Raw genomic sequence first — 26,140 nt, 5'->3', positions numbered from 1 at the left:
CAAACTTTATTGGATAAGAATAGTATCACACAAATACAGGTATTTGGGATACAGCTGCTATTCATATCACAGTGTCATGTGACGCAACTCTTCACACCTTCTGATTTTTTACTTTATTTCAAATTTGAAAGTGTTTACTGCAATGCCAACATTTGTATTTAATTTTGCCTTGTGGCTTTCCCTTCTAAGAACTATTCCATAGCTATACAATAGTCTAATTATTACAATAACTATAATATGTCCAATTATAATATGCCAAGAAAACTGGTTCATCTAAAGTAAGAAAAACAATGCAAAAAACAACTATAATGAGATAATTTCTACTTTATTGATAAGCCTGGATAGCGACATAGCATTATAGTACAACAGGCTTCCAAAAACATAAACAGCTGAGCTTCTGTATAGTGGTCAAATCCAATTATTTTACAACAAAACTTCCTAAAATTCTGAGAAAGGATAAAGTAGGATATAGTAAACTGAGAATCAAGTTTACTAAAGTCTGAAATGGAGACAAGACCTAACATCTAGACACTAAAGAAGAAAAAAAATTTAACAGACATTTCATTCTTGTAGACAATGAAAGAATCAAGTGAAGACAGTAACTGTAAACAGTACGTATGATGCAAGTGAGGCTATAAAGATACAGTGCACATTAAGAAAGTTCCAATGCTACTACCTACAAAGAATCAAACAAGCGTGATTTACAACAGTTCTGATTCATAAAAATTAAACTCCCTCTGAAAATCTATTCTCTTTCTAAAATTAAAATCCTCTTCATGTTTTCCTCTTCCAGGGAGACATTTGGACAAATTAATCCTTTACTTCACCACTGAGAGCTGTTTTGGCCCACATTTAACTTTGCGCCCTCTTTCCCATTCCTTTAATAATCAGAAGAGAATCCTTCCTGCCGTACTGATGAGGAACTTTAAAGATTTTCTTTCTTAAAAATGATTCCAGCTCTGTTCTCAGAAGCATCTGATGAAAGAAGCCAAACTGTTCTCTGCTGCCACACAGAGAGACCTGGACAGGTTGGAGAGTTGGGCAGAGAGGAACCTCCTGAGGTTCAACAAGGGCAAGGGTAGAGTCCAGCACCTAGAGAGAAATAACCATAGGCACCAGGACAAGCTGGGGGCTGACCTGCTGGAGAGCAGCTCTGCAGAGAAGGACCTGGGAGTGCTGGTGGACAACAAGTTGACCATGAGCCAGCAATGTGCCCTTGTGGCCAGGAAGGCCTATGCTATCCTGGGGTGCATTGGAAAGACTGTTGCCAGCAGGTCGAGGGAGGTGATCCTGCCCCTCTACTCAGCTCTGAGGAGGCCTCAGCTTGAGTGCTGTCTACAGTTCTGGACTCCCCAGCACAAGAGAGACACGGAGCTACCGGAAAGAGTCCAGCATAGGGCTACAAAGATGATCAGAGGGCTGGAGCATCTCTCCCATGAGGAACGGCTGCGAGAGCTGGGCCTGTTTAGCCCGGGGAAGAGAAGCCTGAGGGGGGATCTTATCAATGTGTACAAGTACCTGAAGGGAGGGTGTCAAGGGGATGGGGACAAACTCTCTTCAGTTGTCCCCATGTGACAGGACAAGAGGCAATGGGCAGAAATTGAAGCACAGGTAGTTCCGCCTGAGCATGAGGGGGAATTTCTTCCCTGTGAGAGTGACGGAGCCCTGGCACAGGTTGCCCAGAGAGGTTGTGAAGTCTCCTTCTCTGGAGATCTTCAAGGCCCACCTGGCTGCAACCCTGTCTAACATGCTCTAGGTGACCCTGCCGAGCAGGGAGGTTGGACTAGATGATCTCCAGAGGTCCCTTCCAACCTTACTGATTCTGTGATTCTGTGAAACAAGGAAGACTGCTAACAAGCATGAGCAGAACAACAAAAACAGACACCCCCAAAATACCCTTTTATAGACAAAAGGAAACTAGCTGGTTTTGAAAAAAACAAAAGAAAGGTGAAGACTTCACTGAGTGAATTTCTTCTCTTACTAGCTACTCAGAGACTTAGGTTCAAAAACCTGCCTTTAGAAGAAAAGATTTATAAAAGGGTTTTTATTTTCCTTGTCGTAAGTCAACATTCTTTTGCATCAGGTTCCAGACATCAAATGTTGTACAGATTTGGTTTAACATTTCCACAAGACATCTGATGCTTGAACAGCAGCTCTATAATCAACACTCCACAGCATATAGCTAAAGCTCTACCATTAAAACAGTATTTCTTTTATCGTTGGAGCTAATCACAAAACATTTTGCCCCAAACTGAGCAAATTCTATAGTGAAACATTCAGTCATCGGGGAAATCAAGCTTTTATAATGCAAAATAATTTTTAATTCTGTCTTTCCTGAATTATGCCAGTGTTTCTCAGCAGTTCATCAAGAAATTTAACAAAAGCTAAACACTCTCAAAAGTCCTTTTTTTCACTCAAGCATTTGACATTTATCTTCCACAGCACAGGAGAACTGTGAAGAAATAATATTCATCTTGCATATTCATTACTGCATGCTTTTCCCTGAATGTCAGGTTTGTCCTAAAATCACTGTGGGAGAGGCGTTCATTAAAGGCATTATTTGCCTTCCATTCTCTCAAATCACTCAGTCATCTGATCTCAGATGACATTTTCATTCAGGAAAAGTGAAAGTGTTTAAGAAAGATGTGGTTAAGAAAAAAGTGTCAAAAATGTTAAATTTAAAAATTTGAATCGAAATTTTAACTTTAAAATTAAAAATTCTTTAAAATAAAGATCATGTAACGATTTAATTAATCAGCTACAACCATGAAAGAAAAATTAAGTCAATCTAGAAGAGAAATCAAGCCAATCATCTAGTACCTCTGTAACCTAGAAACTGATCAAAGATAAAAACAAGGATGCCAGGCACTAGAAAATAAATAAAAAATTTAAAAACACTCCGCATGAGCTTCCTTATGTCTCTAGCCAGCAATTTTTACAAATGAATTGTTACACATAAATAGAAAATCTGCATGTAAGTGTATCAACTGAACAGATCTTCCTTACAGCTCATAATTTTTGTCTGATTGTCAGGAAGTTTCTGGAAAAAAAAAGACTAACAAGTAATAGGCTCTTACAGCTGTTACCGTTCACCAAAATCTTGGTCCAAGGAACCCCTTCTATGAGCTAAGCTGCAACAATCCTTAAAAACAATGAGACGCAGACAGGAAAAGTGGCTAACTATTCACATTTGTCCATGACACCCTGGGCAGAACAGCCAGATATGCATTTATAGCTGAAACAGCGTTTGTCAGAAGCTTTTGAGTTAGGCTTAAAATCACACATTTGTGGTCAGACTTAAGTATGTTAAGCAGAATAACCTTATTCCTCATTACACTAAGTATTTCCACAGTAAACTTCTGATCTCAAAGGTAAACTAGTGTCACAACTTACCGAAATAAGTATGGAGAAAACAGAGTGATATTAGATAATGTTACTCACATCATGTTAAGTTTACCCCAGGTAAAGATACCTGAGGTTAACTTACCACATGTTATTTGCGTAAATCACACAATTCTAGTTTAAAATCTAAGATCCTAAATGTGCAAAGCTACTATGTAATTACAGTATCACAAAATGGAATATGTAGGTTGTGGCGATACAAAACAACAAATACAATTTTTTAACAAGCCTAAAAAAGTAAGTGAAGAGTCCATGCGAGCAAAACCATAATAAAAGACTACTGTTAAACATTAGTATCTTTAGTAAAGCTATTTTCTTATCTACTGCCTTGCTTTTAAAATCCTAAGATGACTCTCAGGAGAACAAAATCTGTGTTTCACAGCATACATCAAACCTAAATAATTTAGTGAATATAACACAGTAAATTCTGGTCTAATTATATCAACTTAAGTTTAGTATAATTCAAATGAAGCTGATTTGATACAATTCAATCTTTGAACTCAAACCAATTTGAGATGCTATTATTTTTCCTTGTTAATTACTCTTAGCATCTAATAGTTAAAAAGCAGACATGACAACAGTAAGTATAGTCATAACAGTTAAATAAATACTGCTCAGAAGAATTCTCACATTCATTGTTAAACCTTATTTCCCTAACCTCTAATTGTAAATATTAATACTAGTTCAGCAAGTTTTTCATCTAATTTCCTATCTCAGTAGGCATCCTCCTTAGCAATGAATTACCCAAGAAGTAAAAACTCCAGTATCTTGGCTACAGTAAATATCTGTGCATTCCTAAAATCCAAAAATATTACTAGAACAGCTGAAACTGGAAAGATAAACTCCTGAAAATCATGTACTGGAACCAAAGTACAGTGTCAGGACTTCCCTGTCCCTCCTCCAGGCATGAGACATGATGTAAGCTCAGAAGTAAATCTTATTACAATTGTCATTTTCCACTAAAAGAGAACAAAAAATATAATTCATTTTCCCAGCCTACAAACTCTGAAGAAAGTAACTCCATACATATCCATAAATGGAAAATTGGAAGGGTACAAGTGTGTGAACACACAAATACCACACAAACACACTCTTCCTCCCCATCCCGCAAGAAAACCCACACCACAATAAAAAAAAATCGGAAGTATGTAATAAACAGAATCTTGGAAAACCTCACTTATTAACCAATAATTACAGATTACACTGATAAACTTTATTAATAATTTGAAGAAAAACTTCTTACTTTCCTAGTAATTAGAAAAAATTAACTTCCAGATGTGCACCACTTCACTGTGTTACAGGAGTGGAAGTCACTGATACTCTGAAAGAAGACAAGCTGGAAAACAAAGCACTGAGACAAAGTTCGGAAACAATAAGAAATACACATCAAGAAGAATATTTAATAAGAAACTGTTACATCTTATAAAACCAAATATGACAAAAACAGGAAAAACTCAAGAAAGTCTCAACTACAAATCATTTTGTGAGGAAGAAAGAACAAGTTTAAGACTGTTCTCCTCTTGACAATTTCTTCAGCTAAGTAGACAGTTTTGAGCAGAAAATGATTTTTCTTGACAAGATAGTATTTAGAACAAGGAATGGTGTGCCTATTTAAGACTACCATTTATTTTCTTTCTCATTTCTTTAAATTGCTCTGTGACTTCCAACAATTCAAAGTTATAATTTTGAGACATTAGGATAGAGCAGTTTCAGTCTGACAAAGTTTACAAGAATGTCAAACTCTCTCGTGTATTACTTACACTGTACAAAAGTGGACTAATACTCTTGAGCATTATGACAATTCAGTGAAATATTGATTTTTTTAGATATATAGGTATATATCTATACGTCTAAAATATATGTACATATTTTTTAAGAAAACGTGGAATTATACAAAATATATTACCATTAGTGGATGAATACCAGTTATTTTTCAGGCCTATAAACCCTTAAATAACTTCAGCTGAACTAGGCAACAGTTTTGTGAAGAGAACAGCTGAAGCAGGACAGAGCATTTTAGAGTGCTAGTATATAACACAGTCTTTCAACTAAAATGCTCTATGCTTTTTATTTCGTCTTCTCCCCTTTTTAAAGGAATAATGACTAACACCTTTAGCCTTCATTGAGAACCATTTCTCTTCACTCTGATTTCAAGGACAACTTCTCTTACTGCCTTTAACTCTGATTAGTCCTGGACTAACAGAATAAATGTTGTCTGAGAAAAAGGTTAAAAAAAAAAAAAAAAAGAGAGAGAGAGAATGTAATTGCCCTGTGAGAAGTCACGCTGCAGTTAAAGACTGTTCTTCTACAACATGAAATAATACTAGAATAAACATATTCCATCTGGGAAGGATGAGATCTGGGGAAAAAAAAAAAAAAAAAAAAAAAACATTTTTAAAAAATCAAATAGGATTATTTCTACCTCTCTTTTTTTTTTAAAAAAAAATCTTGCATTGCCTTCCATCCCCCTAAATAAAGTGTGTTGTCAAAGTTCCTAATTTTGCATCTCTCCTGGCTAGCACAATATGCCTAGGCCTCCAATACTTCAGTATCAAAAGCATACAGTAAGCATAGAATGGAAGAAAAGGAAGGCAATCTCACAAATTCTTCCCAGATGGAAGCAGAAACAGAAGAAAAAAAAGAACCACAACACACGAGTACAGAGTGGAGAGGTCAAGGCATTTAAGTATTTTAACCATAAGCCTTCCATCTCCAGATGAGAACTACCAGTGACAGACTGATACAACTGTATTAGGTCAATTTACATTTACGAACACCAGAGTCTAACGGATGTCCTGGATCACTGAGATCAGTACCTCAACTTATGATTTTCAGTTTCCAAATTTACTGTTTTATTTTCCACGGGTCATTTTTATTTTTTATGAAGTTTTACACAGCTTATAGAAGATTAGTGGCTCTCCTAAAAATATTGGCTAAACAGAAATGATAACCCCACTGAAGTACTGACTGAAGCTTACAGGTATGGCAATGGCACAGTGATATGTTCCTTTACTTTCAAAGACTACTGTGAAGTCTTTGGGGTTAAGAATGTCTTTTTTTTTTTAATGGTTCTACAGATTTTAGCACAATAGTATCCTGATTTATTCTTCAAGACTTCAGGTTACCAAACGCTTAATAACAGCGTTTGGTAAAAGCATGTAATACACTAATACAACCTATTTAGATGCACAAGTATCAACAACTTCATAATAACAACAGACATGCTACTAGATAACCAAGCAAAGTTAACACTGTTCTGAATTCTTCACGCTGAAGAACGAAATAGACTACTCACTAGTAACTTTATTTCCAAGAAATGCACTGCCCACCTTCACTCTCTAAATGCAAATGCCAGCAAGCACCTTTGTAACAGACATAAATCTTCACATATTCTCCTCCTCTTCACTGTTTTTCTTTGGAGGTGGGAAGAGAGGAGGAGTTACCAGAAGTATGTGTGAACACACTCCTACTAAAAACTATGTAGCTGTGACTTCCACAGGAAAATTGCAGGGGTCACCATGCCCAGAGTGCAAGTGCTGAGCTTTGCCCTAGCAAAGACATCTTCATGGTGATGCCTGCTCTGCCAGGCTGTGTGCAAAAACATTCATCAGGACTGTCTGCACAGCATAGCTGTTGGTTCTACTCAACTGCAAAACCCTGAACAGCACACAGACTCCAGGATGGATAGATGATGAATGCACACGTGGAAAATATGCCTCAGAGAAATCAGTTGTTCTTAAGAATTTCTCTTTTCTGCTTTTCAGGCTACATGCACAGTAACTCCTGACATTTACAGTTTACATGAAATTGATTTCTAAAGTCTTTGTAACACAACAGTTACAACAGGATCACATTCAAGGATAGCGTAATTTCTAAACATTTAGCTGTAATGAAAAGTACTCAGTAACAGCACATTCTAAAGATATCCAGAATTGAGACATTCTTTAATAAGATTACCAATATACTCTGCACTCTGACGGAGTGCACTTAAACTCAAGGGCAAATCTGTCTTAGCAGTCTTGCAATGCATTTTTCACACTGCCAACATTCACTGAAACCTCCTCTGAAATTACATCCAACATTTGAAGAGACATAGAATTTGGGAATAAAAGTAAACTAATTTCCTAAACAAAGCAAAAATCAGATTCAAGTTTAATCTAAGTTTAATCTAAATCTTATCTTAACAATGTGTATAAATATCTGAAGGTTCCCCAGAGAGGTTGTGGAGTCTCCTTCTCTGGAGACATTCAAAACCCGCCTAGGTGCTGTCTAACATGCTCTAGGTTACCCTGCTTGAGCAGGGAGGTAGGACTAGATGATCTCCAGGTCCCTTCCAACCTCAACCATTCTGTGATTCTAAGTCAGAATTTAAACTAGGTCCTAAATGAAGCCTTTTAAGATAAGAACAACAAAAACACATGTAGGCTGTCGTTCTTCCTGAAGAGGTGAAAGAAAGCAGGAAAACCACCTTCCCGAGGAGACAAAGTAGCAAGTTGGTTTCCACAGGCTCTGAAAGTTAACATTAACCACGAATTTTCAGCTTTGTTAATGATAAGGACCACAAAGATGGGAGAACTTGCACTAAACTCGGAAGAAACCTTAACTTAAATAATGTACAGTGAGATAAACCTGAGAAACACACCACTGAAAGACAGTGAACTGAAATGGCAACAAAGACTCCGACTAACTTAATAGGTAGATTTACCCTTAACATCCATTGGACAATCAACAAAAGAACCTCTATTAGACAAGGAACATGCTTTGGTAACATCACTGACCTACCTCGCAATGTAAGTCTCTCGTGCTAAAATCTTCCTGTTAACAATAAAGACACAGATCACCAACAAGGAACAGGTCTACACTAACAAGCAGAAACGTTCAGAACTGGCAAAAGGAGTGGGAAGGAACAGTATAAGGTCTTGGAATGGTGCAGTACCCCAACTTCTGCCTGTACAAATCCATGAACCTTCTGGAGTTTTTAGGAATTCTCACTAACACCAATGGCCATCTGGAGACCTAAACTGTCTTAACTAGGCTGGGCATGGAGTTCACTGTCACTGCATCACACTGGTTTTTGGAGGAGTTCTTCACAACATCAAAGAAAAGACTTGCATTTAAATTCTAATGAATCATGAAAACTTCCAGCACACAACCTAAACAAAAGAGATTACAGTCTCTTGTTGGACTGAAAAAAAAAAAGACACCTCGGAGTGCTTCCAGTTCTGAAGGAGCTCAGAGGGTATTATTCCACAACATCTATTAGCTGTGATACAAATTGACAATCACTTTTGCTAAGGTATTTAGCACTCTAGAAGAATTAACCACAGAATGGTGTACTTTATGTCACATAATGCAGATACTACCCTAAAACATAATTTCAACTTCTCTGTTGATTGATACAATATCCTACAGGTATCATCATCAGAATGTGAGGGCCCTGAAAAAAGTTACACACACTTGACTCACACTTAATTATCTGTGTATTAGTAGATATGCATGCTGACATTCTTCAGGCTGTAAACATCTCTAGGCTTCCTGGCGACAATCAGTGTAACAGTCTGCTTAAATAGATAAAGGCCTTCACTATAAATGACTTGAATGAAAAATTTAAGAAAAAACAGCATGTTTGTAAATCAGCAAGTCTTTCTACTATTTTAGTGAAGAGCTAAGTATCAAAAAACTATGCTTCACATACTGAAAGTAAACAAACTATAGCCAACACTGCACAAAAATGCAAAATGGAGTAAGTTAATGGCAAGCCTTCATATGATGCGGTACTGTAAGACTTGTCTTTATTGTGTCACATTAAGATATTGCAGTCTCTGGCTCATAATCTAGGACTGACTCTTGAGCAAGCCATCAGCAGCAAAGACTGAATCTACAGTTACCTCAGCTGACTTGAATATCTAAGCACATCTCAGATTTTCACTCTCTTGTATTCTTTTGTAATAAAAGACAGTTGTTCAGGGGAGAAGAAAGGACTGGATGACCGTAAGGTACAAAATGTGGTATCAAACCCTGACTTAAAAAGTTTCTAGTGCCCATCTGTGACATCGACACATGCAAAAGAGAAATAGAAATACAGTGAATAAAGTGGCAGAAAAGGAGGAAGACAACACTAATAGAAGTAGGAACACACCTATTAACAGGCAGCCAGCCTCAAGGCAAAAAGCCTGTCTTGAGAAACTGAAGCATAAGGTGAAGTATCAAGCAAAAGCGCTGATACTATGACTGGATGCCAAGAGAGTTGGTACCGAAGGCTGACAGAATGACAGCACTGATAAAACTGATACTCTGCTTTCTATCTCACTGATGAAGACAGCACTCTTAAACTGAATGACTTAAAAGTCATGCTGTACTTGCTTATGAGCAACTCTGTTTAACCTGGAACTTAGAGAAATTGCCATTTCTCCAAATGGCAATAGGTTTTCTATAAGCAGAACTATTCCTCTACAGAAGTATGCAGGCCTTATAACAATTGCATGATAATGAAATGCTAGGCCTAAAGCCTCTACAGCAAAGAAATTCAGCCATTCTGCTCCTTACCAACTAAGAAGAGATATGTAGAACTCAGATAGTTTGTAGTGGACAGTCAGGAGGGACTGGTGATTGCCCTCTTTCAAATTACTATAACTAAGTTCTCATAGAAAGTCTAATCTTTCTTCACCACATTCTTTACCAGAGGAGCTTTGCCATTTTCCCCTCTCCACATCTGCGGTAGCCATACTACTGAACAGGCAAGGGAGGGTAAAGAGTAACATATTAATCTATATAAATTTTATACATATACATATATATATATATATATATACACAGACACCTGTAAGTCTAGTAGTGCCACTGTTAAGACCAGCCTTCTCAGTTAAGGGAAGGACAAGTTCAGATTCATCCTCTAAGAAAGACTGTTCTTTGGAGAGCTCAGCCACTTATAAGTTACCTTGTTGAGAAGAAATGAACAATTGGTTGGCTTCCTCTCTTGATGAGACTGCCAAATATCTCTGGCTAGAAAGCATACGCCAGAATGAACCTGAAATCTGTTGATATTCTTTTACCTACTTTCAAGGGTGAAGCCTGATTTGCACAGGCAGCCAGCCTTCTGATGCACTACTACAGGACTAACTAGATCAGCAGCTAGGGCAGTACTAACCCTTACAGAACTTGAGGTAGAAAAGGTAAACGCCACAATTTTTGCAGACATTCTAGCTGAAAAATTCTTAGTTAGTTCTTCATTCTCTCTCAGACGAATATAGCAAGAAGTAGAGAGAAGTATGCTCCAGAACAACGTAACAATAGGATAATTAAGGATAATAAATACAGCCCAAGAGAGGAGGATGAAGTGAAGCTTCACCTTTAGATATAATTAACACTTAAGTTCTCAGCTAGAGAAAGATGGTGTCAGACAACACTGTCTGTAACTCAGTCCTGAATCTAAGAATATAGTGTCAATACCAATAGGATAGCAAGAAAAGGAATAAAAGAACAGTTTCAGGTCTTCATCTAAGTTGAGACATACGGAGTGGGTTTTGGAAACAGTAGGGGAATGAGTTCAGCACAACAGGATCTTCTTGACAGAAGACTTGCTCCTGATACAAGACTGAACCATCTTCTAGTACCTCCCATCTAACCATTGCATCTGGAGTGACTGGTTTCAGGAATCAACAGAAAGAAAATGGATGTTGTTTGTATTTTTGCTTTTCTGCATTGTCCAACTAAATCTGCCACAACATGTGGGATAGTAAAATATATCTGCCATTATCATGAAGTCTTGGAATCAGAGTTATGTTTGGAGTAGACCATTTCAAAGCACTATACATGACCTCTCTCTCAGCTCTAGTATTTGTTTCAGTGAGATTTCTCCAAACTGAAAGATGAAACAAGCAAAGAGGGAGAAACATTCTAGAATCTTAGCATCACTGAGGACTTGCTGAATCATGGACTTGTGTCAGAGACAGACAGGTGGCTATGTTTCTACACTGTTTTGAAGTAATTCTGAAAGCAATTCTGATATCTAGAGCTGATAGCTCTAGATAAGCATCAGGCTTATGCTGTCCATTTGTAAGTTGTTTTTATTCTGCTTCTGAAACTGCAAGTGCTTTCATCTCTAGTAAAAATATACCTACTGTGGAGAAGGCAGAGCTGAAAGCCCCCAACCCAACAGAATCATCTTCCATAGCAGATAAAAGGAAGGAAAACTTCTTCAACACAGCACACAGCAAAGACAGATCCAAAAATGTCAAATCTGGTGGTAAACAGCACAATCCAAAGCTGAAGAGTAGAATATCCATGAACAAGTAACTATGTGCAGAAGAAAGATCTTACAATATGAACCTCAAATGAGTAAGACTACCTAAGAAATCAGATGAGAATTAGTTGATTAGGAGCACAGAGGAACGGACCGGCAAAGCACACTGAGCCCTCCCTATTTCTGTCCCTATATCAAGCATACAAGTGACAGGATACACGTGGTCTCAAAACATGAAAAAGTTAAATACTAATATATAATAACATAATACTTTGAGTGCATAGAAAATCACTGTACAAATTTGCATGTTAATTTCTATTAAAATAGAACCTTGTAACTGATAAAAGTACATGTCTTGCTTGCTAGAAATCCATTAAATGATTTTTCTTCCCAAAAGCTCAAACTTTCAATACCTTAGACTGATCAAGTAAATAACCTTGACTTCAGCAACCACCTTGTAACACTGTGTATGTATGTACACTATGCTGTAACTGGTTTTGCTGGCTAAAAATATACAACTGCTACAATCCTTTTATAGCAAGACTAAAAAGATGATTGTCCTCAACTGCTGCAAGTTAACAGCTAGATCCTGGCAGTATACATATTTTTTTTAAAGCATGAATAAATAAGACAGTCAGATCTGTTCTGCAACACTCACTTCAGTACTGCTTTGACTCATAAATAAACAATAATATCCACAAAATGAGGAACACAGTTTCACTGAAACAATTAGAAACATTGCTCCTCACAAATTTTTACCCAGAGCTCACTCAAACACATCTGCAGGGCTGTAAAGTTAGGCAGTCTTAAAGTCAGATTTTGAACTTAGACCACAATGCAGTTGTAACATTTAAGAGAAAACATCTGCATTTTGATCATCCTGGACAATTAAGTTGTTTCTACGCATTTCTTACAACTTTCAATATTTTGGTAAATATTTAAATTTTTGCTTTCAGCATTGTGATTATCTAACATTAAGTGAGCAAAGTTAAAAAAAGTTGGAGATATAAAACTGTATCTGAACTCAACATATAGTCAAAATATGCCTCAAATTTTTTCTACTCCTGCTACTACTACAAGCATCAGAAAGGTAGTCTGTTCTAGTCTACAACATTTAAAATCCTCCTGGCAAGAGAAGTTTTGCAGTTATTTATTGAAATAGCTAAATTCAAAGTAGACACTCTGAAAACATACTTCAGAAATTTAAATTTAATGAGTTTATCCTCAAGAAGACCAATACTGAACATACTTGATGTTTGTCTACCCTTTAATCTCCCATTGCATAGGTTTACTGCTCTCAGTAATAGAAGTTAAAAACTCTCACCGATTCTATTCTTTTAGCAGCTTAGTTTGCTACTTCAACAGATGTTATTACAAAAAAATGAAAAAGACCGATTTCTCAAGGGAATGAAATGGTATAAAGCTGTTGATAAGAAACTCCATTAAACTGAGCATCCAACATGACTCTAGTAGACTGCTGATTAATTAAACTCATATTTTACTTGGAAAACACCTTCAGAAAAATCCATTTATACAGTCTCCTTATCTTATAAAAGAGAATGGACCAAGTTTCATAAAGGCGTGACACAGAAATTAATACTTGACAGGAACTTAGGAATGAAATACTCCCAAGGTATTCACTATATCCAACTGACAAGTGTTATGTTTTTTTTAATATTTTTTCTTGGTGGCAATACTGAACTTGCTTTCTTTGGTTCCAAGTTTCTTCAAGAAATTCTTGGTTTATACAAAACCAAATAACAATATGTGATGTCTTCAAAATAATATCAGGAGCACTTACTCATCATACTTGATATGATAAATAGCTTCTTCATCAGTGTCCATACAGTCTGAGTAAGATGTGGATGGGGTACTGTCCAAATTATTTGCATTTTCTCTAGAGTGATCTTGACTTAAGTTTCCATTAGTCCTTTTGTAAGTATTACCACTCTTTCCTTGAGCTTTACCATTCTTATGTCCCTTTGTTGCTCGGGTAACATTTTCTATATGAGCTTCAAACCAGGCTCCGATGCTGACATCTCGGGCATCCACCAGTTCGTTTATCTAAAAGGAAAATTAAATAATGAATTCATACTTGCTTTCTATAATCCTGACTAAGGAAAAAAAAAAAAAGAAAGAAAGAAAAAGCCCACAGTTGATTATGCAATTACTTAACTTCAGGATCAGTACATTACATTCCAGTAATTGACGGAGCTTACGCAAGTTCGAGAAACATGCAGTCATTCATATTTTGGCTTTCAGTATTTTATTCATCTTTTCTCAATAAAATATGGTATGAATTTAAAAGGGGAGGCTAAATGAGGGTTTTTTTTCTGGAACATAAAAGTTAGCTTAATCTGTCTTTCACTGATCTCTCACTGGCTTCACAGAACTGGGTTTTTATGACTAAAATATGCTTATATTTCTAGAGCCTTAAAATACTAGGCCACAATCATGATGTCCCAAGAATTTTCTGGACATCCAAACTGCAGTTAGCATTTAACCTTCTGTCTTTCTGGACTGCAATGCTTTTGAATCCTTCAGGGTTCAAGAAAAGAAAGGTAAGAAATAAACAGACTCTCTAAGTCTAATAAGGTTGACGTCATAGTCCACTAAAATCTTTTGACTGTAAGAAACAGAAATATCTCATGACATTTCTCCTTTCTGTGCTCAAAAATAATGTGGGTATTAAGCAACCAAATTACTTTACTACTCTACAGCATGCTCGATTCATTCAGCTCATTCATTCATATAGCTCACATGACTGGAATGCTGCCATGGATGGCTATGTGCTTTTTAGGAGAGACAGGTCAGGAAGGTGAGGTGGTGGAGTTGCTCTTTATGTGACAGAGCAACTGGAACGCATCAAGCTCTGCCTAGGGGTGGAGGAGGAGGCAGTCGAGAGCTTATGGGTAAAGATCACAGGGCAGGCTAGCACGGGGGACACTGTTGTGAGTGTCTACTACAGGCCACCTGACCAGGAAGAGGAAGTTGATGAGGCCTTCTATAGGCAGCTGGAAGTAGCCTCAAGATCACAGGCCCTGGTTCTCATGGGGGACTTCAACCACCATGACATCTGCTGGAGGGACAACACAGCAAGGCACAAACAGTCCAGGAGGCTCCTGCAATGCACTGATGGTAACTTCTTGTCACAAACACTGGAGGAGCCTACGAGGAAGGGTGTCCTGCTGGACCTTGTCCTTACCAACAGAGAGGAACTGGTTAGAGATGTGAAGGTCGGGGGCAGCCTTGGCTGCAGCAACCACGAGATGGTGGAGTTCAGGATCCGGCAGCAAAGAAGGCAACAAGCAGGACTGCAACTCTGGACTTCAGTAGAGTGGAGTCTGGGCTCTTCAGAGACCTAATTGGAAGAATCTCATGGGTTAAGGCCCTAGAAGGAAGGGGGGGTCCAGGAGAGCTGGCTAATATTCAAACATCACTTCTTCCAAGCTCAAGAGCGGTGCATCCCTATGAGTAAGAAATGCAGCAAAAGGGGTAGGAGACCTGCATGGGTGAGCAAGCAGCTCCTGGCCAAATTCAGATAGAAGAAGTACACAGAATGTGGAAGAGGGGACAGGCTACTTGGGAGGATTATAGGAATACAGTCAGAGTGTGTAGAGATGCAGCGAGGAAGGCTAAGGCCCAGCTGGAATTGAGTCCTGCAAGGGATGTCAAGGACAACAGGAAGGGCTTCTTCAAATACATCAGCAGCATAAGGAAGACTGGGGAAAATGTGGGCCCGCTACTGAATGGGGCGGGGCTCTGGTGACAAGGGATACAGAGAAGGCAGAATTACTGAATGCCTTCTCTGCTGCAGTCTTCCCTGCCAAGGACAGCCCTCAGGAATCCCAGAGCCTGGACGTGAGGGAGAAAGACTGGAGAAGGGAAGACTTTCCTTTGGTTGAGGAGGAAAGGATTAGAGACCTTCTGGGCAGGTTAGACATTCACAAATCCATGGGCCCTGATGGGATGCACCCACGGGTACTGAGGGAGCTGGCGGGTGTTGTCACCAAGCCGCTCTCCATCATCTTTGAAAAGTCCTGGAGAACTGGAGAGTTGCCTGAGGACTGGAAGAAAGCCAATGTCACTTCAGTCTTCAAGAAGGGCAAGAAGGAGGACCCAGGCAACTACAGGCTCATCAGTCTCACCTCCATCCCTGCAAAGGTGGTGGAACAGCTCATTCTAGATGTCATCTCCAGACATGTGGAGGAAAAGCAGGTGATCAGGAGTAGCCAGCATGGATCCACCAAGGGGAAACCCTGCTTAACCAATCTGATAGCCTTCTCTGATGGAATGACTGGCTGGGTAGAAGAGGGGAGAGCAGTGGACACTGTGTACCTTGACTTTAGCAAGGCTTTTGACACCATCTCCCAGAATATCCTCCTAGAGAAGCTCAGGAAGTGTGGGTTATATGAGTGGACAGTGAGGTGGATTGAGAACTGGCTGAAGGGCAGAGCTCAGAGGTTCATCATCAGTTGGCGCTAAGTCTAGTTGGAGGCCTGTGGCTAGCGGCGTCCCCCAGCACTGGGTCCATCCTGTTCAACTTCTTCATCGATGACCTGGATGAGGGGACAGAGTGCCTACTCAGCAAGTCTGCTGATGATACCAAGCTGGGAGGAGTGGCTGACACAGCTGAGGGCTGTGCTGCCATACAGACAGAGATGGACAGGTTGGAGAGTTGGGCAGAGAGGAACCTCCTGAGGGTCAACAAGGGCAAGGGTAGAGTCCAGCACCTAGAGAGAAATAACCATAGGCACCAGGACAAGCTGGGGGCTGACCTGCTGGAGAGCAGCTCTGCAGAGAAGGACCTGGGAGTGCTGGTGGACAACAAGTTGACCATGAGCCAGCAATGTGCCCTTGTGGCCAGGAAGGCCTATGCTATCCTGGGGTGCATTGGAAAGACTGTTGCCAGCAGGTCGAGGGAGGTGATCCTGCCCCTCTACTCAGCTCTGGGGAGGCCTCAGCTTGAGTACTGTCTACAGTTCTGGACTCCCCAGCACAAGAGAGACACGAAGCTACCGGAAAGAGTCCAGCATAGGGCTACAAAGATGATCAGAGGGCTGGAGCATCTCTCCCATGAGGAACGGCTGCGAGAGCTGGGCCTCTTCAGCCTGGGGAAGAGAAGCCTGAGGGGGGATCTTATCAATGTGTACAAGTACCTGAAGGGAGGGTGTCAAGGGGATGGGGACAAACTCTCTTCAGTTGTCCCATGTGACAGGACAAGAGGCAATGGGCAGAAATTGAAGCACAGGAAGTTCTCCCTGAACATGAGGGGGAATTTCTTCCCAGTGAGAGTGACGGAGCACTGGCACAGGTTGCCCAGAGAGGTTGTGGAGTCTCCTTCTCTGGAGATATTCAAGAGCTGCCTGGCTGCAACCCTGTCTAACATGCTCTAGGTGACCCTGCCGAGCAGGGAGGTTGGACTAGATGATCTCCAGAGGTCCCTTCCAACCTTACCGATTCTATGATTCTATGAGCTCCTTATGTGTTTTCTCAAGTCTTCAGCTAACTAAATAGATGTATTTTTAATAATGAGAACAGTGAATTTTTAGAGTTAAAAAGCCATGAGCAGTCTTTAAACATTAACTGGATTCAAAACACTGCCTATTCAAAAGATGATTTAAAGAACACCTCACCCATTGTACACCAACTATAAAAAATCGTCATTGGAACAGAGCTACTGCTAGGCCATACCATAGAAAAGGTCTTCAAAACAACTAGTAAGGTATATACATGGTTTATGCTACAGCCTTTGTCAAGTACCCCAAAAGTGGCGGGAATGAGTATGTTTTCTTGCTAAACCCAAAGACTAGCTTCTAAAAACTAAATAACCTGATTATAGTTAGACAGGGACAAGTCAAAAACATTATCAATCTCCAAAACCCATTTCTTTTTCTTGCATAAAAAAATCACATCTATCTTTTTATTAAATCTTACAATATTCAGAAGTACAGCTTTTACCAGAATAATTGCTCCAAATAAAAGGATAACTTATATATATTCATCTGTTTTAAACATAAAAAGTGTGTAAGGAACCCTCAAGAAAGCCTCCCTGCATAACCTTAGGGTATTTGAATAGATACAAGTTCTACAAGTAGAACTGTAATATTAATAAGAATTCCTAATTGTCACAGAGAACATATAACATGAATTAAGGCCAACTGAAGGAGGAAATGTTACCAACCAATACAATCATTCTAAATATTTGAACATCAAACACTTATGGAAAAAATAAAATAGGAATGCTGCAACTGCATATAATTCAGTATCAGCAAATTTCTATATTAATCGAATATTTAGTGGGATATATGCAAATGACAGCAATTTTCAGTCCAATCAAACCAACAGTGCAAGCTCATTATTATCAAATAAAATGAGCAAGCACACATTTAATAATTAAATAAAATCGTGTGCAAGTACAGTCATAAATACATACATATGTACATATGCAGAGGAGAAAAACCCAAGAGACTCTTATTTTATTTCTTCGTAGAGAGAATCCTGAAATTAAAAAGCTCTGAGGGGCAGAAGAAAATGTAGCAAATACAAGAGGGCTTGTATGGCTGACGTAAGGAGCCATGCAACAAAGAAATTACAAGACACTACAAAATCAAAAAAGCAAAACAAGCAACATATAAAATCATGGTTCCTAAATGTGATTTAAGAAAATCCAGTCTGCAGAGTGCCTAACAAGAGAAACTTCTGCTCAGAGGAAGATCAGTCCTGAATTTAGGTCAGTTTTTCCTGGGCTTTTTCTAGTCACTGCATCTTGAAACATCTACAAATGGAGATTTCACAACCTCTCAAAGTAACCTGTTCCAGCATCTCCTTACCCTAAAAGTTATTTTTTTTCTTTATAATCCATCAGAATCTCCCCTTTTTAATGCCAAACAATTGTGTTTCATCCTCTTGTTCTGCACTTCAATAAAAAGTCTGGCTTTGCCTTCAAAGTAACCTCTTTGAAGGTATTGGAAAGTCCCCTCAAACCTTCTGGTTTCCAGTCTAAACAAATCTCACCTCTCTGAGATAGTCACATGCTTCCACCTTAACAGTCCTACTGACCCTCGGCTGAACTTGTCAAGTTTAGCAATGTCTTTCTTGCAATAAAGCACCCCAAACCAGATGTGGTATGTTGCGTAGCAAGTTACAAGTGAAAAAGAATAGTTGCTTCCCTCAATTCACTGACTATTTTCCCATTGATACAGCTCTGCTCTTCTTGATACAGGCCAGCACCTGTTGATATATAGTTTCCTCCAGTGCTGCTATGATGCACTGCTGACTTACGTGTAAGCCAAGTGTCCTACAATCCCAGGCCCCCCTAGAGCAAAGCCATTCCCCAGGTGGGTAGCAAATGCCTCAGCCTGTGCTACTGGAGGCGGTTAGCCCATCCCAAGTGCAGGACTTCGCATTTCATAAAGATCCTGTCAGCCCATTCCTCCAGCCCCACTATGCTCTTGTTCACAAACTTGCTCAAAGTGTATTTCAGCTTTCCCTCCATGCCACTGATGTTAAACGGGACAGGTTCCAGGACAGACACCTGAGGAACCGCACTTGTAACAAGCCTCCAGGTAGAGTATCAAACATTAGCCACTACACTGAGCCCAATGATCCAGCCAGCTTTTCAATCCTTTAGTATTCCTCCTATCCTGACCATAGTGGCCCACTTAAAACAAGGATACTGTAGAAAAACATACGGAAATCTTTGCTAAAATCAAGGTAGACAACACTCATCACCCTTCCCTCATCCACAGATCTAGCCATTTCATCATAAAGGCAGTCAAACTACCAAGCATGACTTACCTTAAAAAAAAGAATCCATGCTGGCTATTCCAAATTATCACCTTCTTTTTCATGTACGCAGAAAGAGCTTCCAAAAAGACTATTCCATGACTGATTTTTCCAGAGAACAAAGTAAAACTGACCAGCTTATAGTTGCCTGGATGGCCCTCTTGCCTTTTTTTTTTTTTTTTTTTCTTTTTTTTTTTTTTTTTTTTTTTTGCAGACAGGTGCAATATTTGCCTCCTCCAGTCATCAAAGATCTTACCCAATCTTCATGACCTTTCACAGCCTTACAATGGTATCAGCCAGATCTCCCCATTTCACTCAAGATGTCTCAAGAGATTTCTGCCTCAATTCTTTCTAACCACTAGCAGTCCCTTTCCTCCTCAAACACTTTCTCTAGGTACAACAACTCATTGCTGAAGATCCATACAAACAAGGCATTGAGTACCTCAACCTTATCTGCATCTGCTGTCACTAAATCACTTGTCCCACTCAGCAATAAATCCACGTTTTCTTTGTTTAAACTTTGTTTGTAACAATAAAAGCTCTTTTTGTTGCCCTCTGCGTACTTTACCAGACAGTGGTATCCAGGAAGTTTCTGGAAGGTGTCTGGGCATCTTCTAATTCAGATGGCAGAGGGGCCAACCAAGGGTAGTGCTTTGCTGAACCTGCTCCAATTATTCCCAGACAAGAACTTGTTGGGAACATGATCATCAGTGACAGCCTTTCATGCAGTGAGATCAGGATCCTGAGAGGAACTGATGAAGACAAATAACAACATACAGGGACCTAAGGAGAGCAGACCTCGTGAGCTTAGTCAAGGAACTGGTAGGTGGAATCCTGTGGAAGGCATCCCTAGCTCGAAAAGGAGCTCAAGAGAGCTGACAGGTTTCAAGGATAGCCTCCTCCAGCTACTAGGAGGGTCCATGCCCACAATCAGGAAAATGAGCAGACATACCAGGACAGTAGCTTGGCTAGGCAGAGTATCCATAACTGATCTTCAGTGCCAAAAGCAGGAATACAGCAGGTACAGCAAGGACAGAGAGATGTCATAATAGCATTACTTGAGCACACTGAAATAGTGTTAGAAAAGCCAAAGCTCAAACTGAAGTGTACATGTTTCCCCTTCACATTCTCAACCAGGCTTACTAACTTTTCTAGAGAAAATCTTGTAAACAAAACTGAATCTGTAATTAAAAACAGTTACTGTTTAATACTGCTTACAAAGAGCTGATAACAGCACAGTTCTTAAACCGTGTCTACCATTAACAATTCTCATTCTCAATACAAGAAACAGGAGCTGAACATGTTTTCATCTGCTACTACTCCTTCTGGACCCATGCTAGTATCCATTGCCAGGTACAACTGGAATATGCTATCAGGCAAAGCATTTTGATTTATGTAACATACAGAAACCATACAGAGAAAATCTGTTTAAGTCACTATTTTAACCACATGGCAGTAATTTAATTATCACTAATCTGTAATTTCCAACAAAGAAAAAGAAATAAAGCCATGTAAAAGAAAGGAAGTAGTGCCAGGTCCCTAGTAGTGGAGATAGCAAAATTTTCAGCTGACTCAACAGAAAGTTTTCTTGAATCCAATCTCACTATCCCCTCCCTTTTTTTTTTTTTTTCTGTTTTTAACCTAAGACAGCTGAGAAATAAGCTGATATCACTGCTAACGTTCTTGAATATATGCATTTTAATATTTCTTTGCTTGGATCAATGGACCGTCTCTTGTGGCCTTTCAACTCTCCTATTTTCTCTCTCATCATTTCTCATAGTGCAATTAATCAATACGGAGTATAAATGGTAAAGCATAAGAGCTGAAGAAACAGGTTTATTTCCACTGTAAGAAATTGTGGGAGACGGGACAACAGAAGGGGATGCTTGCAAGCTCACATCATTGCACCTGATTTGCTAATTTTCTGACTTCTTGCTTCCTTAGAGAGGGAACTATAAAACTCCTTGCTCAAAAAGCTGCTGGAACAGAGAATGACTAAATGATTACTTGCCCATTATACCACAAACATCAAGTAAGAGTTCACAAGAAACTAATAAAGTTGCGTATCAGGATGATGGATCTAAATAGAACATTCCTCTAACTCACACAAAATTGTACATGAGGCAATCATAGCCTCCTTTCCTTTTTCTGTAATTTTGGATACTTTCTAGCAAAATAATCACTGTCACTGATATTTTTTACCTGAGAGAAACACCTGAAAAGCAGATGAAATGCTACCATTCCTTTTATATAGAAATCTTGCAAAAGACCAGCTATTCAGCAATCCAGAAATTGTTGATTTTCTGTTTAATTTAAACTTAGGTTACTCTGGTACAAGCCTACCTGATAATATGGTAAAATCTAATGAGGTACAAAACTAACAATAAATATAATATTCATGATTCTATACAACCTAGTAAAAAAAAATCAATTACTGCATCACATATAATTAAAAAGCAGCATGTTTTTCCACAATTTATCTTGTCCTAACACTGCTTTCATAGCCTTTAGATTAAAACATGCAGTTTCATTTTCCCTGGAATGTTTAGATCCATAAGCAAGCACAACTCCAACTATTAATTCCAATCAAGAGCTCTCCAATATACAACTGATTATTCATGTGAGATCAGTTAAGGAGTCTTCTCTGAATTCTCTCCTCACACTGCTCTAAGACATTTATCCTACTTTATGAGAACAGCAATTTTTATCACTGCTCGCTCAGTTTCTCCTAATTGACAATACTGCTAAGATTGAAAATAAACAGCGTGAAACTAGAATTCTTCAACAGATTTTTGCACTAGCTACCTCTGCTTTTAAAAGTTATTTATGTTTCAGATATGCTCCAAAACTTACTGCAGAATACTAGAGAGTATTGGAGAATACCGCCAGCATTGTGTTGAAGATTATGAACCCTCCTATAAGCTGCAACAGTAGTGACTAGTGGTATAGAGACACTTCAATGAGTCTGCAAGAGTCAGCTGGAAGGTTTTAAGTTAAAAAGCTTGACTTCAACACTGTCCACAAACTACTACTGCTAAATCAGATTTTCCAACATAGATGACTGAAGACTGATGATGTCTAACTATAAGTGGATGCATGTTTTTTTTTGGCAGAGCTGAGTCTGTCAGGTTATCAACCACTCCTGAATCACTGAATCAATCACTCCTGAATTCTATCCTAACACATTTACCCTCTATAGCTCGAAAATGTAGTACTGTTGCTTAGGCATAAAGTAATTATATTTTAAAAATAAATTCCTCAATTAAGTTATCATCTCAATTAATATCTGCGTTTATGGAACACATGTATCAGTGAAGCTTCAGAGAACTGTAGAGATACCTACTTAAGTACAGTCTAGCTCCACTGAAGTCAAATTTAAAGTCAATCATGAAAGCAAGTAATAAGGATACAGGCTTTTACAGACAATAAAATTAAACTCATAGGTGTGAGAGAAGGTCCCAACATTCATAGTTTGTACATACCTTGTACAATCCAATACCAGGATCAATCAGAAATGAACGAGATGATGTAGATGGCTGATTGGGTGATCCACCACCCGCTGTTTTTTTGACTTTGTTCTTACAGTTGGAAACGGCACAGGGGTTGACCTCTCCATCCTGATCTGCACCAGAAGCAGTGGTAGGTGCTTCAGATTCAGAACGTATCAAAAGCTGAACTATGTCATTTAGTCCAACATTGTAGTCAAATAAAGTGTGTCCATCCTCCAGCTGTCAAGAGAAAAACATACTTGTAAAATTCTATCTTGAGGTAAATATGTAGGTTCCAAATCTTACTTTTAAATACAATAATCATATAGACCAGAAATTTGTTTCAAAATTTATTATTTTCAAGATGCATCTATTTCAGGCAAATATAAAATCCTATGTCTTGAGCAAACTCAACAAAAAACTTCCATCAAGTTAACTGTGGCCACAATTTCATACAATGACATCACTCACAGACTTAAAAATAGGTATCTTTACCGACTTGACATTTTTATTATGGAGCGGTATCTGAGATACTGCAGTTATTTTCTAATCAAAATATAGATAGGATCTATATTGCCTCTTATATTATATACACAGTAATTAAAATGAGAATTTTGAAACAACAATCATAGTATTTGGTTCATCATAGCTACATAATTTCACAATTCATTCCTTCCCTAGCTTTTCTAAAAAGCAACTCAGTACTTGACATTTCTCTAGTTTTGCAAACTATTTCCTAAATAAAAACATCTAGATACAAAAACCTCATGCATATTCATTTACTTATCAGAACTAAGATATGAAAGTGTTGTGCAAGAGCAATTAGAGTTAGAAAGACACAACACCAGAAATACATATAGGGCCTTCAAGTTTACAAAAAGAACTCTTTTAAATCAAGAGCATCCAAAAATATTATTCCAGATTTACCCAGTTTCCCTCTTTTTTCCCAAGAAGCATCAAACATAAAATTTCATTCATCAAAAACAACCTGATTAGTTAAAAAGCTATTATAAAAGTGAAAAAACAGGCACAATATTGTTTTCCTTCAAATAACTTTGTAAGCCCCTACAAATTTCAGATGCAATCAGTTCCTGCAGAACGCCAGACTATGAGTGAATTTTTCTATCACATCTGTCTTTGAGTTACCAGTTATTATCCTTTAATTTACCTGATAATCTTACCTACCTACAATGAAGCTAATAAATTCATAAAACAGCTGTCATGTTGTTTAACAGAAGAGAGGAAAAACACAGAGTAGTGAGCACGGCATTTCAGTTAAATACTCTTTAACGACCAGCAGCATCTTTGAAGGAGAGAGTATCTGACTTATTAAAAGGTTTAATGCACTTCTTCAAATTTCAAAACTAGGATATAAGTAGTTACCTTTTGTTTCATGCTGAGATGTAAGATGACAAAGAAATATATAACTTAAAAAACAAGAAAACCCTCAGAAACCTCCTACCCAATTACAAAATTATTTTTGCAACAAAAAACTCCTTGACTTTTTCACAAGACAGCAAGTACTGTTTTCATCACCGCTGTTTTAGGAATCTTCTCAAATTTTTCATCAAAACATAGGCAGTATTAATTCAATAACAAAAAGGAGGGAGCAAGAAAAAAGACAAAGGTAGGAAGGAATTCTTCAGCTTCCCACAAATGTAGGAATTCTGTCACATTCAAGCTATCTTAGGGCAGACAAAACTAGACTGGAAGTTTCTTTCTCCTCCATTCCCTCTGCCCTTTTCGGAAAAATCTCAAAAGGGCAAAGGACAACTATGAACACAAACTGTCTGACACTCAAAAAAAAACGAGTCAGCTGTCCCCATTATGAATTTAAGATCTGTGTAGAAAATTACACTCCTCATTGTTTTGTATCCACAGCTGAAATATGCAAACAAACGTTCTCCTACTATGTTTCAATATAAAGACAACTTCATCAGCTTCAGTTAGCCATCTATGTTTGATTAAGTCTGCATTCCCCAAAAGCAACAGTAAGTACACTGAAGTCAAAAATTAAAGTCTCCTGACATTAATTCCACTCTTTAGTCAGGCAATAGCCAAAAGTCAGCAAAACTAAACACACAGAAAAAGCCTAGTGATGATGCTTTGTAATGCTGCAACAGCACTACAATGGAACAACAGCACCAGGTCTGCTTAACAACTATGGGAATGACCCTTGTTCAGCTGAAAGTTTTCAAACCAGTACAACACATAACAGATACAGCATAAAATCTTCAGTACAAACAGTTCTAACTTTATCATCTGAAAAACAGGTCTTTAAATGGAACCTCAAACAAGTGTTATTCTAGGAGTGATACCAATGTTGCCTCATATGTCAGGAGCTTTAGGTAATGGTTACAGAATAAGCTACTTCAACACGTTTAAGCAACCTTTCCCCTCCTGCCACAGTATTTGTTTATATTCTTTGATACCTTTTTAACCATGCACATACAAATGCTTTGTAGCCCTATGACAACCCACATTAGGAGATTTTTCAGGAGACATGAATCTATAACTTTGCTACAAAGTTTGTTAATATGGTATAAAAATAGAGATTCTTGGATTTGAAGTGCAAATAAACTCAAAGACAAATAATCATCTTGCAATGACACATCTGGAAAAAAAAAGGAAGAAAATACAGATTTCCATCCATTTCTGGTGCTGCTAATGCTTTTGAGCACTAGCCCACTTGGAAGCTTAAATCCCTGACCAAATTCTCTATTTATGAGAATTATGTATTACTCTAATTTACATAGTGTTGTTGGAAAGTACATGTGCAAACCAGACTACTCCTGAAATGATGAAAAAGCTGGATGTTATCAGAAAAAACAGAACTTGTGTTCTACTTTTTCCACTTAGATCGGAAAAGCTGTGGCAGAGGCTCAGATGCATAATTTCTAGACAGAATATGTGCCAAGCTACTGAAAGCCAATGCTGTGGCAAGCAAAAGGATAACCTGACTTCTGACAGACTCAAGGCATGCAGATAACACACATGTGGGAGGAAACAAGTCATCCTTCCATTTCTCTCATGATTTGCTATGTGCAGACAGATAGGAAATACATGTTTTATGGCACTGCAGTTTGAAATCTGAAACCAAACCAGTTAAGATCTTGACTTGAACAACCTGAATGCTCTAACAAAAACCAAATACAGCAACTATTTGTATGTTCTAGACTGCAAAACTAATATAGATCTCTTGCAGGTTTTTGCCAATAGT

General features: G+C 38.4%; 1 protein-coding gene across 2 annotated transcripts in view; it reads right to left on the bottom strand.

Moving 5' to 3' along the window:
* The window catches only part of UHRF2 (ubiquitin like with PHD and ring finger domains 2), a 94,286-nt gene that overhangs the window by 52,453 nt on the left and 15,693 nt on the right, over positions 1–26,140 (bottom strand). For both annotated transcript variants that reach the window (XM_062599480.1, XM_062599481.1), the window contains exons 2-3: positions 22,915–23,160; positions 13,446–13,708 (exon numbers count right to left, since the gene is read on the bottom strand). In XM_062599480.1, the coding sequence (XP_062455464.1) occupies positions 13,446–13,708; positions 22,915–23,160 (509 nt within the window). The remainder of the gene's footprint in view (positions 1–13,445; positions 13,709–22,914; positions 23,161–26,140) is intronic.

Source organism: Rhea pennata, chromosome Z (assembly GCF_028389875.1).
Source record: "Rhea pennata isolate bPtePen1 chromosome Z, bPtePen1.pri, whole genome shotgun sequence".
In the NCBI taxonomy this organism is placed as follows: domain Eukaryota; kingdom Metazoa; phylum Chordata; class Aves; order Rheiformes; family Rheidae; genus Rhea; species Rhea pennata.
Note: the sequence above shows the minus strand (reverse complement) of the source record. Positions and strands in the feature narration are given on the sequence as shown.